The sequence below is a fragment of the Nuphar pumila genome, chromosome 5 (genome assembly GCF_984573655.1).
Source record: "Nuphar pumila chromosome 5, dmNupPumi1.hap1.1, whole genome shotgun sequence".
NCBI classification, from domain to species: domain Eukaryota; kingdom Viridiplantae; phylum Streptophyta; class Magnoliopsida; order Nymphaeales; family Nymphaeaceae; genus Nuphar; species Nuphar pumila.
The window spans coordinates 44,136,809-44,151,477 of NC_143253.1; the positions used below are offsets into that span (position 1 = coordinate 44,136,809).

Sequence of the window (14,669 nt, forward strand, 5' to 3'; positions counted from 1 at the left end):
CTGCGATTTGCGTTACATTGCATATACTGAGTGAATGAACGATACCGGATGGGGTAGAGACCCTTGCTCGCATTTGTAACCAAGCATTCTTGTCAACAAGTCCTAGCGTCTTACAAATGTCTTCAAGTTTCCAATCGTTGAAACGATAAAATCTATCTACAATAACAAAATGCCTTAATGAAGCTCACAACGACATATGTTCTTCAACAATAACATGATGACATAAAAAGGTACTCACCACACTTTAATGATACTTGTTGGAATGTTTGTGTGTTATTGTTTTTTTTCATACTATCTAACGAAAATGAAGAAAAAGAGAAGACTGTAAGAAGAGATGATCGAAAAATCCCCCTATGATGCCCACCAATGATTGAACCAGTCGTTCGATTTATAGTTATCTCCACGAGGTAAAAAGGAATTCGAAAAAGTTTTCTATCTAACACAAGGCAAGAACGAGAAGGCGACCATGTGTTATAACACAAGCTAAAAACAAAGGCAAAACGTGCAAATATATTTACGAAGAGCAATTTATCGTAGAATCCCAAAATATTCCTGCTTACACACGGAAACATGCAATTTGTGTTACGGGAGAACACACACAACACCCTCTCTACCTTGATAGAGGTGGGAAAGTCGTAAGGCAACCAAATCCATCCTTAGTCTGAATACAAAAGTAAAGTCCAAATGCATAAAACGCCCATCCCAGCGACGGGATTCCTGACAAGTGACAACTCATAAAGATTAAAAAATTAATGGTTCGTCACAAACTTGCTTAAAATCCACGTGGCGACAAAGAAATTGGGAGTCGTATCATAAGAGCACCCCTTTTCTGCCTCTGGAGTGGAGAGCCATCGGTGGATCATGGCGGTCTCTGTACCTTCCCGTCAGCTCTTCATCGATGGGGAGTGGAAGGAACCAATCAAGGGGAAGCGTCTCTCCGTTATCAATCCTGCAACAGAAGAAACCATAGGTGGTTCTTCTCTTACTTTGTCATTTAACACGTAGTGTTATTTGCCTATTTGATCATTTTGTTTCCTCCGATTTCTGGAGTACCCAATTGCTAAATCCGTGGTTTTTCAAAGTGGGTCTTTTTGTTTATGATGTTTATGGTATTCCCACGTTGGGAATTTCTCCTTTTTGATGGCTTTTGAGGGGTTTGCTTGGATTTAGTTTTGGTTGGTGTGGTGATAGTTGTGTTGTGATAAGTGGGTGTGATGGTCGTATCTTATTTCGGTTGTGATTTCTTCTTCTTTTCTCCATTTTCATGTGTTTTTGCATCCTTCTATTCTTTTTTTTTCTACCTTGGAAGTCCACATATTTTGATTAGAACTTTTTTTTTTTTTTTAAATTTTATGTATGTGCATGAGTGGTCCAAATGATGCTGAACAACAATATGAAATTTTTTGGTTAGGACTCGAAGATTTTGAGAATACTTGTCTAATTTTCTCAGCCTATTGCTCCTTTGTTGGTTCTGTATTTTTTTTACTAGACATTGTTGGTTTAGTGATGGATTGCTCGCATATATGCTATTCTTTTGAGAAAGATTGAGTCTACATGCACGATCAAGCTTATAAATTCATAAAAGACCTAATGAAAATAAAGCTAACAAATCCATAAAAAGGTTCGATCAGAACACAGTAGGAAATGAAATGATTTACGTGGTGCCCAATTCATTGCAATCTCTGTGTACAAATTTCATAATTTTTATTTTGTCGTTTATATAAGCATGAGAAAATGAATGGAGATACGTTTAGAGGGATTTTATTTCAGGCATGAGAAAGAAAAATACGAATCTCATTTTATTTGTATTTCACATGATAATAAAATCCTATAAAATAGTTTTCATAAGAATCAATCTTGTTTTTTCGTCTGTTTCATGTTAAATGGGAAAGTCCTAAGGCAACAGAAGAAACCATAGGTGGTTCGTCTCTTACTTTGTCATTTAACACGTAGTGTTATTTGCCTATTTGATCATTTTGTTTCCTCCGATTTCTGGAGTACCCAATTGCTAAATCCGTGTTTTTTCAAAGTGGGTCTTCTTGTTTATGATGTTTTTGGTATTCCCACATTGGGAATTTCTCCTTTTTGATGGCTTTTGAGGGGTTTGCTTGGATTTAGTTTTGGTTGGTGTGGTGATAGTTGTGTTGTGATAAGTGGGTGTGATGGTCGTATCTTATTTCGGTTGTGATTTCTTCTTCTTTTCTCCGTTTTCATGTGTTTTTGCATCCTTCTAGGTTTTTCTTTCGTTCTTTTTTTTTCAACCTTGGAAGTCCACATATTTTGTTTAGAACTCTTTTTTTTTTTAAATTTTATGTATGTGCATGAGTGGTCCAAATGATGCTGAACAACAATATGAAATTTTTTGGTTAGGACTGGAAGATTTTGAGAATACTTGTCTAATTTTCTCAGCCTATTGCTCCTTTGGTGGTTCTGAATTTTTTTTACTAGACATTGTTGGTTTAGTGATGGATTGCTCGCATATATGCTATTCTTTTGAGAAAGATTGAGTCTACATGCATGATCAAGCTTATAAATTCATAAAAGGCCTAATGAAAATCAAGCTAACAAATCCATAAAAAGGTTCTATCAGAACACAGTAGGAAATGAAATGATTTACGTGGTGTCCAATTCATTGCAATCTGTGTACACATTTCATAATTTTTATTTTCTCGTTTTTTTAGTTATTTTTGTGGATGTCAGATAGTTGGTTGGTACTATGAAAGAAGAGTGAGATGTGGAAGAGTGGAGTACCTGTTGAATCGAGAAAATGGGAATGGTGGTGTTGCTAGAAAAATCAAGTGAATTTTTGTTCTTTTGAGCAAATTTTTTACAAATTGACTGAAGCTTTACCCTTTTGAGCACCAGAAAGTATTGCAAATTGATTGTTTAGATGTTGAAATAACAGAAGGTTTTGCAGAATTCCAGCCAGTAGCAAGACAATTTGATTAACCAGAACAGATCATAGAAAATTAAGATGCACAGTATCCCACATGAAGGTAGCTGATAGAAAGAATAAACATGGATTCATCAGATAAATGGAAGCTGTAGATGGTAATAACTCAATATATGCATGAGAAAATGAATGGAGATACGTTTAGAGGGATTTTGTTTCAGGCATGAGAAAGAGAAATACAAATCTCATTTTATTTGTATTTCACAAGATAATAAAATCCTATAAAATAGTTTTCATAAGAAACAATCTTGTTTTTTTGTCTGTTTCATGTTAAGTGGGATAGTCGTATGGCAAGTGGGTCCTACATATAAAAAGTAACATTTGTATATTTATTATAACCTACCATGATAGAGGTGGGAAAGTCGTAAGGCAACCAAATCCATCCTTAGTGTGAATACAAAAGGGAAAGTTCAAATGCATAAAACGCCCATCCCAGCGCCGAGATTCCTGACAACTCATAAAGATTAAAAATTCATGGTTCGTCACAAACTTGCTTAGAATCCACGTGGCGACAAAGAAATTGGGAGTCGTGTCATAAGAGCACCCCTTTTCTGCCTCTGTAGTGGAGAGCCATCGGTGGATCATGGCGGTCTCTGTACCTTCCCGTCAGCTCTTCATCGATGGGGAGTGGAAGGAACCAATCAAGGGGAAGCATCTCTCTGTTATCAATCCTGCAACAGAAGAAACCATAGGTGGTTCTTCTCTTACTTTGTCATTTAACACGTAGTGTTATTTGCCTATTTGATCATTTTGTTTCCTCCTATTTCTGGAGTACCCAATTGCTAAATCCGTGTTTTTTCAAAGTGGGTCTTCTTGTTTATGATGTTTATGGTATTCCCACATTGGGAATTTCTCCTTTTTGATGGCTTTTGAGGGGTTTGCTTGGATTTAGTTTTGGTTGGTGTGGTGATAGTTGTGTTGTGATAAGTGGGTGTGATGGTCGTATCTTATTTCGGTTGCGATTTCTTCTTCTTTTCTCCATTTTCATGTGTTTTTGCATCCTTCTAGGTTTTTCTTTCGTTCTTTTTTTTTCAACCTTGGAAGTCCACATATTTTGATTAGAACTCTTTTTTTTGTTTTAAATTTTATGTATGTGCATGAGTGGTCCAAATGATGCTGAACAACAATATGATTTTTTTTGGTTAGGACTCGAAGATTTTGAGAATACTTGTGGAATTTTCTCAGCCTATTGCTCCTTTGGTGGTTCTGTATTTTTTTTACTAGACATTGTTGGTTTAGTGATGGATTGCGCGTATATATGCTATTCTTTTGAGAAAGATTGAGTCTACATGCATGATCAAGCTTATAAATTCATAAAAGGCCTAATGAAAATCAAGCTAACAAATCCATAAAAAGGTTCGATCAGAACACAGTAGGAAATGAAATGATTTACGTGGTTTCCAATTCATTGCAATCTCTGTGTACAAATTTCATAATTTTTATTTTGTCGATTTTTTAGTTATTTTTGTGGATGTCAGATAGTTGGTTGGTACTATGAAAGAAGAGTGAGATGTGGAAGAGTGGAGTACCTGTTGAATCGAGAAAATGGGAATGGTGGCGATGCTAGAAAAATCACGTGAATTTTTGTTCTTTTGGGCAAATTTTTTACAAATTGACTGAAGCTTTACCCTTTTGAGCACCAGAAAGTATTGCAAATTGATTGTTTAGATGTTGAAATAACAGAAGGTTTTGCAGAATTCCAGCCAGTAGCAAGACAATTTGATTAACCAGAACAGATCATAGAAAATTAAGATGCACAGTATCCCACATGCAGGTAGCTGATAGAAAGAATAAACATGGATTTATCAGATAAATGGAAGCTGTAGATGGTAATAACTCAATATAAGCATGAGAAAATGAATGGAGATACGTTTATAGGGATTTTGTTTCAGGCATGAGAAAGAGAAATACAAATCTCATTTTATTTGTATTTCACATGATAATAAAATCCTATAAAATAGTTTTCATAAGAAACAGTCTTGTTTTTTTGTCTGTTTCATGTTAAGTGGGAAAGTCGTAGGCAAGTGGGTCCTACCTATAAAAAGTAATATTTGTATATTTATTATAACCTACCATGATAGAGGTGGCTTCATTTTGAGTGGTAGAGTGAAAAAGTTAATGGGTCCCACATGCAAAAGGTGAGCTTTGCATTTATGAACGGAGCCCAATGTGAGAAAAAATGGTTGGCTAATTCTTCCTGAGAGGGGTAGGTATGATCTCACTTTCATATGAAATGAATGGTTAAAGAGAAACATTTCCCTTTGATCATTTCTCACAAAAAATGTCATGTTTGTTTCACTGTGAGAAATGAAGCCATTTTCATACCAAAATGGCCCCTTTTCTCACGGAAATGGGTGAAACAAATGCACCCTTACTGTTCTGCTGGGTAAGTGGGAACTTGTTCAGAATTGCACATTGAAAATTTTGAGAAACAAAGATGAATGGGTAGTCATATGCCACACAAATGTTTAGCTTCTTAGTGGTGGAAGCATCATCATTACATTTCAGCTATCTGGCTACTCTTCTTCCGAAGAGCTGAAAAATCTTTGGAGACATGAAAGTAAAAAAGTCAAACATCAGAGATTTTGAGACCTAATGTTAGAGTAGAAATTTTGAAGTCCATATTCTATATTTCTATCTTAGATGGAACTAAATTGCGCTTACCCCCATCATGTATCACTCATTGAGTTTCAATTTGAACAAGAAGAACTGTCATTCCTGGGATGATCCACACAAGCTATGCACACCCATCTTTCTGGTCCCAATTCTTCAGTAAATTAATATTATCAATAAAGGGTTCAATTTGCATGTGAATCAACAGTAATTTTGGTTAGGCTCTGGAGTGTTCTGATCTGCACCTCTGTAGGGGTGGAATATGTAATTGGTATCCTTTGGTGTTGGTTGGAGATTTTTCTTTCATGTGGATTGTGATTCTGATACTTATGGTTTCCAACCCTGTTTCCACCAGATCTTAAATGTTTTCTTTGCTCAAATTTCATCCTGTTCACCTGGCACCTGTTCTTTAGATCCCTTCTATCATTCTTTGGATAATTCTGTTTAGGTATTGATGCCAATGGCAAAACTAAGGCATCTTCATATCGTCCTTCCTTGATATTTCTTACGAGGAGAAGCATTGTGCAACTTAGAGTCTTTTATTATTGAGTTCTTGAGATCAGTTATTTGTTTATGCATATTTCCTAACTGTAAAGATTATGCAGAGCATGCTTAGTTTGGAAATACACATGCATGTCGTTGCAAAATGAAATGCCTTATTTTGATTCAAGGAATTCATTTGGCCTTCATAAAATCATATTGTGTAAAAAAATTGCAATTAGTGTTTACTTTTTTATTAAACAAATAGAGAACAGAGAAACAGATGTCAAACTTTTAAATCATAGAAGAACATCATTTTTATTAAGTGAATTTTGATGACATGGAAAATGTATTAATGATCCCTTCAGTTTGAAATGAAAGTTATGGTTCTAGCAGAGCTCATTTAGCTAGATCCAAACCCATTTGTTTCTGTAAAATGACCCTTCCTTTATTCTATTTTTTGAGGAAATGTGCGGTCATTTGTAGGTATTTTAATAGTTTGATAAATAGATGTGTCCTTGATGTAGGGATTTAACTGTAGGCAAAGTGCCAATTCAGTTCTCAATACATTTTGTTTCATGCAGTAATCTCTTGTTTTGCAAGTCAACCCACGATACACTTACCTTCATCATCTCTCAACATGCCTTTATACTCCCAGAATGTTTGGTTTAAAGGCGCAAATTGATAACAAAATTCTCTCCTTTTTCTATCTGTACTTTCTTGACATTTCTTCTTATATCTCTTCTGAGGTCCATGTTATGGAGGCTATATTTTGTTGGTGATTAGTTAAAGAAGCTATATGCCTTCATTATTTCTCAGGTTCTTGACGATGACCTTGTAGGTTTCCTTCATGCTTTGGGTCACCAAAATCTTTGTTGAACATACTATAAACTGCAGGCCAGTTAAAAAATTATCATTACTTTCCACATACACCTTCCTCCAATTTGGTTCAATTTCTATCCTATGATTCATGTTATAGTGTCTGTATTCTTCTACTGGGCACATACTAGTTTTCATTTCATGCTGCTGCAAATCAGAGATAATGATCTGGTATGCTCCCAACTATGTGACTCACTCCCATCTAGATGGGAGCATGTTCCTGTGAACCATACAAGTGAAAAGTGTACATTATATAGATGTGCAGATTTGCTAATAAACATTGGAAAGTAGTATGTATAAATACAAGATACCTGGTTTCAACATCAAAAGTAAATGCATAGGCTTCTTTATTTTTAAAAGAGAAAATGTATAAAATGTGCATATGCTTCTTTATTTTTAAAAGAGAAAATGCATAAAATGTACACATAATTAGTCGATAATTTTCTCCATGTCCATTAATTTGGATATCTATGGATGGTGTGTGTCTGTGTGCGCGCATGCATTCGTCCATGCATGCCCACACCTTCCATCAAACTGGGTGAATATTGACTTTGAGCTCATTAATTAGTACAACATGTGAATATTGACTTTTGCTGTCAGGCATGCGTTCGACTTTGCCATGATATTTGAAATCATGCTTTAGCTTTAATATCCATCACTTATCATTACTGCTTATTAGACTATGCTTTTCTGACTGTTTTGCATTCTAAAATTGCAAAAGTCATATCTTTAAGTAGTTTTTCTGTGGAGTTATATCTTTAAGTAGTGGTTCTGCTGTATTTTCTCCTCTAAAAGCAATATTTCTGAGTCCTTTCTCCTTGAAATACTTTTGCTTACTTCTAAATACAATTTCATCATGTAGGGGGCATACCTGCAGGCACTGCTGAGGATATTGACTTGGCAGTTAGTGCTGCTCGTAGGGCTCTCACAAGAAATAGAGGGAAGGACTGGTCTCATGCTTCTGGAGCATTCCGTGCTAAGTATTTGCGTGCAATTGCTTCAAAGGTCTTGTATTTGTCATCATTTTTGTCCTGTTGATCCCTGTCATATCTTGATCAATTCTGTAATTATTTTTGCTATTTCCTGTTCCTCATCATTTCTTTTTCTTTTTCTAGTGAATCTACATGCACAGACAATTCCATGCACAAGTGTTGGATATCTTTCAGACGCAAGTCTTGATAGTGTCTAAGTTTGTCAAGATTTTCCATAGACATGCTTGACCTTTTATCTAAGTTTTGGTTAGTTCAATTTTCTGAGAGAGTGGTCATCTTTCTCTTAGTTGTCAAAGGTGGCGCCTAGGCAACCTAGGCACAGCCCCACCGCCTAGGCAACCAGGTCTGGGCGGTGGGGCCCTATTTTGCCACCTATGCGCCGCCTAGGCTGTCACTGCCTATGCTTTTTTTTTTGAAGTTTTTTTTCTTTTGAAGATTTTTTTTTCGAAGACATATCATTTGTTTTCTTCTTCGAGGAGAAGAAGAAGAAAGAGAAGACATGTTATTTGTTTATTGCTTGTATTATGTCTATTGTTGAGAAGAATAAGAATAAGAATAAGAATAAGAATAAAATATATTATTTGTTTATTGTTTGTATTTTGTCTATTGTTAATTTTTTTTGTATACATGATTTTATTTTTTGTGTATTGTTCATTCATATTGTTAGTTGTATGGTTTGTTTATTCAATTATTAATTTATTCTTAATTTGTTTGAGAAGGTTAATGTTATGTAATATAATTGTTTTACAGTGTTCAATCACATATTATGTCTATTGCTTATTATTAATTGATTTTATATTGTATACATGTTTCTTATTATGTTTTTTTTTATGTTTTTATTTATTTATTTTGGGTACCGCCTCACTGCCTACCGCCTATGACAACTAAGATCTATAACCTGTATGAATATGGTTTAATCAAGAGTCACTTATGGGCCAAGGACTCTAAACACCTCAAGCAAGAGGCACAATCACACAAAGTAGTTCCAAGAACAAGAGCCACTTATGAGCCAATAAAGAGCACACAAGAAGTAAAAATATAATCTATATTGAGAGTATAAATGCACACAAAATGCGTTGCATTCAAGAGGGCAAAGCCCCGTATTTATATACACAATTCTAGCTGATGGGGAGCTCCCAACAACTAGATTTCTAGCCGCAACGATCACATGGTGGTCACATTGTCCAGGACAATAATGCCCTTGACAATAATCATATAAGACAAATAAAACAGAAATAAGAAAATAAAGAACTAAAAATATGAGAAGACAACTCTGCCAATAATGGGAAGATCCTATTATAAAGGTCAAAAGATCAAAATAGACAGTTACAAAAAAGTATATATACATATATGTATCTGAACATACAAGCATCCATATTCTAACAACCATGTGTTAAATTGTATCTCCTATGTACATATATTTTTATTTGTATATGACGAAAGATACATTATACATATACGTATCATATATATATATATATATTTCCTTCATGTAACCCCTAGGGTTATTTCTATCTTTTGTTCTATTTTACGCATATTTACACTTGTAAATATGTTTGTAATTTATTTCTTTTTATTTTCTTCTTTTCCTTTTTTTCTTTTCTTTTTCTTTTTATTAAGTCAACCTTGGAGGGGGGTCCAACACTAGTCGTTGGACCCCTCCAACAGTTAGATTTCTAACCGTTGGAGGGGCTCCAACGACTAGTGGGAGCCCCTCCAAGGCTTCCTCTCTTCTATAAAAGGGGTTGAACCCCTATTGTATTTTCATTCAATGGTTGGGAGCATTGTCCTCTAACTTGTTCAATAAAATTCTTTATATTTTGCATTTGGGTTCTCTTTTTTTACATTTGTGTACATTGTTCTAAGTGTTCTTGTGCCTTTGTGCACCTCTCCCTTTACGGTGGTTGTGCGTATTTAGCACTATATCTCTCTTGATATATATATATATATATAGATTACATGTATTTTAACACCCTCCCTCAAGCTTTACGGGGATATAACCGAAAGCTTGTTAAGGAGAAACAAGAAACGAGGAGCAGCAAGAGCTTTAGTGAAGAAGTCCGCCAACTGGTACTCGGATGTGACGTAAGGTAGTGCTATGTTTCTTCTTAGGTATTCATCACGTACGTAATGGTAGTCCATCTCGATGTGCTTAGTACGCTCATGGAAGGTGTGATTGCTTGCAATATAAATTGCGCTTTTGTTGTCACAACACATCTTCGAAGGAGTAGAGATGACAATGCCCATATCACTGAGAAGACTTCTTAGCCATACAAGTTCCATGGTTGTAGTGGCCATAGCACGATATTTTGCTTCTGTTGAGGACAATGATACTTTGTGCTGCTTCTTGTATCTCCAAGAAATCATAGTCACCTAAGAAAACACAAAAACCCGTAGTTGAGACTCTATCATCGGGATTTCCTCCCCAATCAACATCAGTATAAGCAATTAAATCAAGTGATGAAGAGGAGGAAAGAAAAACTTCCTTAGTTATGGTGTTTTTGATGTATCTGACGATCCTTAAGACTGCATTCATGTGCACGGTTGTAGGTGCATGTTGAAATTGACTGACAGAGTGGACAACATGAGCTATGTCTGACCGAGTGATAGATAAGTAGGTTAGAGACCCAACAAGTTGGTGGTAGGGAGTAGGATCCTCGAGAGGTGTTCCATCTTCCAATCTTAACTTTGCATTAATGACTTCAGGGGTTTCTGTCTTTTTATCATCGGAGATACCAGACTTTGAACAAATGTCAGCAACAAGTTTCATCTGAGAGAGAATGTACCCTCGAGGAGAGTACGCTACTTCAATTCCTAAAAAATACCTTAAGAAACCAAGGTCAGACATGTCAAAATTTTCTTTTAAAACTTTCTTAATATCATTAATTCCTTGCTCATCACTTCCAGTGATGATCATATCATCAACATAAAGTAGTAGAATAACTACTGAAGACCCTGCACTTTTCATAAACAAAGCAGTGTCAGTATAACATGAACGAAAATTCAAATTTGTCATTACATTACTAAATCTATCATGCCAAGCCTTTGGGGCTTGTTTCAAACCATATAATCCCTTTTTAAGTTTGAGAATCTTATTTTTACCAATACATACACCTGGTGGAGGATTCATGTAAACCTCTTCATTTAATTCACCATTTAGGAATGCATTTTTAACATCTAGTTGATAGATAGGCCATTTTTTAACTGACGCAACGACGATAAAAGTCCTAACACTAGTCATCCTAGCTACGGTTGCAAAAGTTTCTTCATAGTCTATACCGTATTCTTGAGCGTATCCTTTTGCTACTAATCGGGCTTTATAGCGTTCTAATGAACCATCACTTTTAGTTTTAATTTTGAAGACCCATCTACATTCAATAGGGGTATTTTAGAGTTATTACACAAATCGAAAAGCTCATTTTCAAGAGGGGTCATATGAAAGAAAGCTCCAGAATCAAGGATCCAAGAAGACATACTTGGAGGAGAGGAAGAAGCTATGGCGACACCCGAGGTTGATGGTATCTTGAGTAGAGTTTGAAGTGCTTCCGATAGTTGAGCAAGAGAAAAAGACTCCTTCCCTTTGATAGTTTCCTCCTTTTGAGTAGCTTCTTCAACGGAGGCAACCTTATTTTTAGGCCCTTCATTCAACTTAGGGCAATTAGGTCTTATATGACCTGGTTCTTGGCAATGATGACAAATGACTTTTCTATAGTTGCCATTATAATTATTTTGCCTTCCAAAGTGTGGAGGCTTATAGGTTTTCACATGGTTGCCGGGTTTAGATACGACCAAAACGTCATCTCCTCCTTTAATCATGCCAAGGCGAGTTTCTTCTTGGCATATTTTGGCTATGGCGTCTTCCAAGGGAAGAGGCTTAGATCTATGGAGAAGGGAAGATCTAACTTGTTCATATTCGGGCCTAAGCCCATGTAGAAATTGGAAAAAGTGTTCTTTTTTCATTTGTTCTCTTCTTAGTTCCACATCCACACTAGAAACCCACTTTGGTTCTAGTAAAGATAGCTCATCCCATAAGGGTCCAAGAGTGCTAAAGTAATCCCTTACACTCATTTCTCCTTGCTTGATAGTCCGAATTTTTTCTTGGAGGAAGAATTGACGAGCAAGGTCTTTTTGAGTAAACATACCTTTCATAAAGAACCATGCTTCATTAGCCATCCGAAATTTAGCAATGTTGGCGCAAATTTTGAGCTACACATTGTTCATGAACCAAGCAAGAATCTTCGCATGCTTACTTTCGCAATCTTCCACTTTAGATTGGTGATCTTCAATAGCCTTCATGCAGGCATTTCCTTCAAGAACTTTTTCTTGATCACCATCCATCTTGGTGAGTTGGAGTTGTGGTTCCGGAATAGTGCCCATAACGTATCCCCAAAGTTTTTTACCTTTGAGGTTGTTTTCCATGGCGGCGGCCCACATCATGTAGTTGGAGCCATTAAGCTTGAAGGAGAGATCAATCTTTTGTTCCCCTTCCATTTAATCTCTTACAATAATACAAACAAAGAGAGATACAAAATGAAAAAGAAAACAATACATAACTACTCAACTAGCTATATATTAAGAATCAAGAGCATACACAAGGCTCTGATACCATGTAATGAGATATGCGGAAAAAACAAAGAGTGCGATAAGCACTTACAATGTCCACCAATGGACAAGCAAAAGGGATAACACCCAAATCCACAAAGAGACAACACAACATAAAAATATAAATGTCTCTTATTGAAAAGAGAGAGAGCTCTCAAGAGTGCATATTACAAAGGGGTTCACCCCTATTTATACAAGAAGAAGAAGAGAGGATGGGAGGCCACAAGGGCCTCAAAAGGTGCGTTAAAAGGGGGCTCCCATAGAGTCGTTGGGGGCCCCAACAATTCTATGGTGGGCCCCTTTTTATGTGGCTTAAAAAATGAAAATAAAAAAACAAAAATAAAAAAACAAAAATAAAATAAATACAAAAAATAAGAAAAGGAAAAATAACAAGTACCCCTATCAGATACTTGTGAAATGACTAAAATACCCCTATTGGGTATATTAGACAATATATATATATATATATATATAAATATAATATAGATTACATGTATTTTAATAGGTATCAGAGCGAGGTTGGAGATTGAAGATTGTGTGTTTCTTCATCCTTTTCAAAGTGCCTCGTAAAGCGTGCCCTTGGCTTCTTGGTGATTGAAGTAGGGACTTCTCTTCCATCAATATTTTGGAAGATTCTTACAACAAGAAAGACTTAAGAATCCCTTGTGGTACGTATATATTCTCCATTCTTCCTTCTCAAATGGGTGAGAAAGAGTCCCATTTTTCACTTGGTTTCAAATTAAATGGCTCCAACTACCATGTTTGGGCCGGTAATATGGAGGCTCACATTAAGGGGAAAGGTCTTTGGGGATATGTTAAAGGAACCATTCCTGAACCCGAACCTAAGATCACCATTATTGATAAGGGTGAAATAAAGGTTCTTGATGGCGAAGAAAGAAAAAAAGCTTTTGAAGAATATAACAAAAGACATGAAGAATGAGAGATGAAAAACTACAAAATTCTCTCATGGTTTTTTTCTTCCTTTGAAACGAAGATAAATGCCAATATTTTGAAGTTCAAGAAAGCCTTTCAAGTATGGGAATATCTCGAAAAAATGTATACTTTGAGAGATTTGTCTCATAAATATTACCTTCAAAAGAAGGCATTGACCCTTCAACAAGGGGAAATGTTCGTTAGAGAATATTTTGCCGAGCTATCCACCATTTGGGATGAACTTGCTCTTCAAGAACCTAAATGGAGTGGAGAGACTATTGAATTAAGGGCCAAACAACTTGAAGAGGATCACTTCTTCAACTTTTTAAACGGACTTGGACCCAAATTCGAGCAAACTAGGTCCTCTCTCTTGTCTTCTTTTCTCTTCTCCTCCGTTGGAAGATGTACTCACCAAGCTAAGTGGAGAAGAAACTCGATTGAGGATGAATAAAATCAATCAAAGTGTGTTGGCCGTTCCCTCTAAATATGAAGATGAGGGTGCTTATGCCGTCTCTAGACCGGGGAATAATGTCAAAACATATAAACCCCCTCACTTCAACAAAAATCATGGAGGAAGAGAAAATGGTGGACAATATGGAAGAAGAGATTATAGCAAAATCATATGCCACTTTTGCAAAGAACCGGGTCACATTAAACCAGTATGTCCTAAATGGAAAAAGATGGTGGCTATGTCTACAACGCTCCAACAATACACGGAGGAAGGACCATCAACTTCCAACAATGCTACATTATCTCTAAATCAAATAATGGAAGCTCTTTAACCTCTCCTCAAGGGATCCGTTTCCGGAGCTGCCATGTCCACATTCTCTCCTCCCGATAAGATTCTTTGGCTCTTAGATTCGGGTGCATCCTTTCATATGACTCCAAATGTTTTTGCACTTTCTAAATACTCAAAAAATTTGCCACTCTTTTGTTTCTACGATGGATGGGGCTTCTCTTGAAATAAAGGGAATTGGAGATTTTGAAAGTCAAGGCTTTTTTGTTCCTAAAGTTAGATTTATCCCAAAATTAAATTTAAATTTGCTTTTCGTCTCTCAACTATCGGATCATGGGTATGATATCAAATTCTCATCAAATAAATGTTGGATACAGGATCGCCGGTCCGGGAAGTTGATTGGGGAAGGCTCTAGGAAGAGAGATTTATACTTCATGGAATTTCTTTAAGTTTCAAAACAATCTTTTTGTAATATTGCCCA

At 36.0% G+C, this 14,669-nt stretch overlaps 1 protein-coding gene across 2 annotated transcripts in view; it reads left to right on the forward strand.

The window, feature by feature from the left end:
- The first annotated feature begins 800 nt into the window (after nucleotides 1-800).
- The window catches only part of LOC149837474 (aminoaldehyde dehydrogenase ALDH10A9, peroxisomal-like), a 101,978-nt gene continuing 88,109 nt past the window's right edge, over nucleotides 801-14,669 (forward strand). The window contains exons 1-2 of one of the 2 annotated variants that reach the window (XM_090006063.1): nucleotides 801-970; nucleotides 7,788-7,930. In XM_090006063.1, coding sequence (XP_089862189.1) covers nucleotides 862-970; nucleotides 7,788-7,930 — 252 coding nt within the window. In that variant the 5' untranslated portion in view covers nucleotides 801-861. Of the gene's footprint in view, nucleotides 971-3,475; nucleotides 3,646-7,787; nucleotides 7,931-14,669 lie in introns of those variants that run through there. The other variant, XM_090006064.1, reaches the window with a different exon arrangement.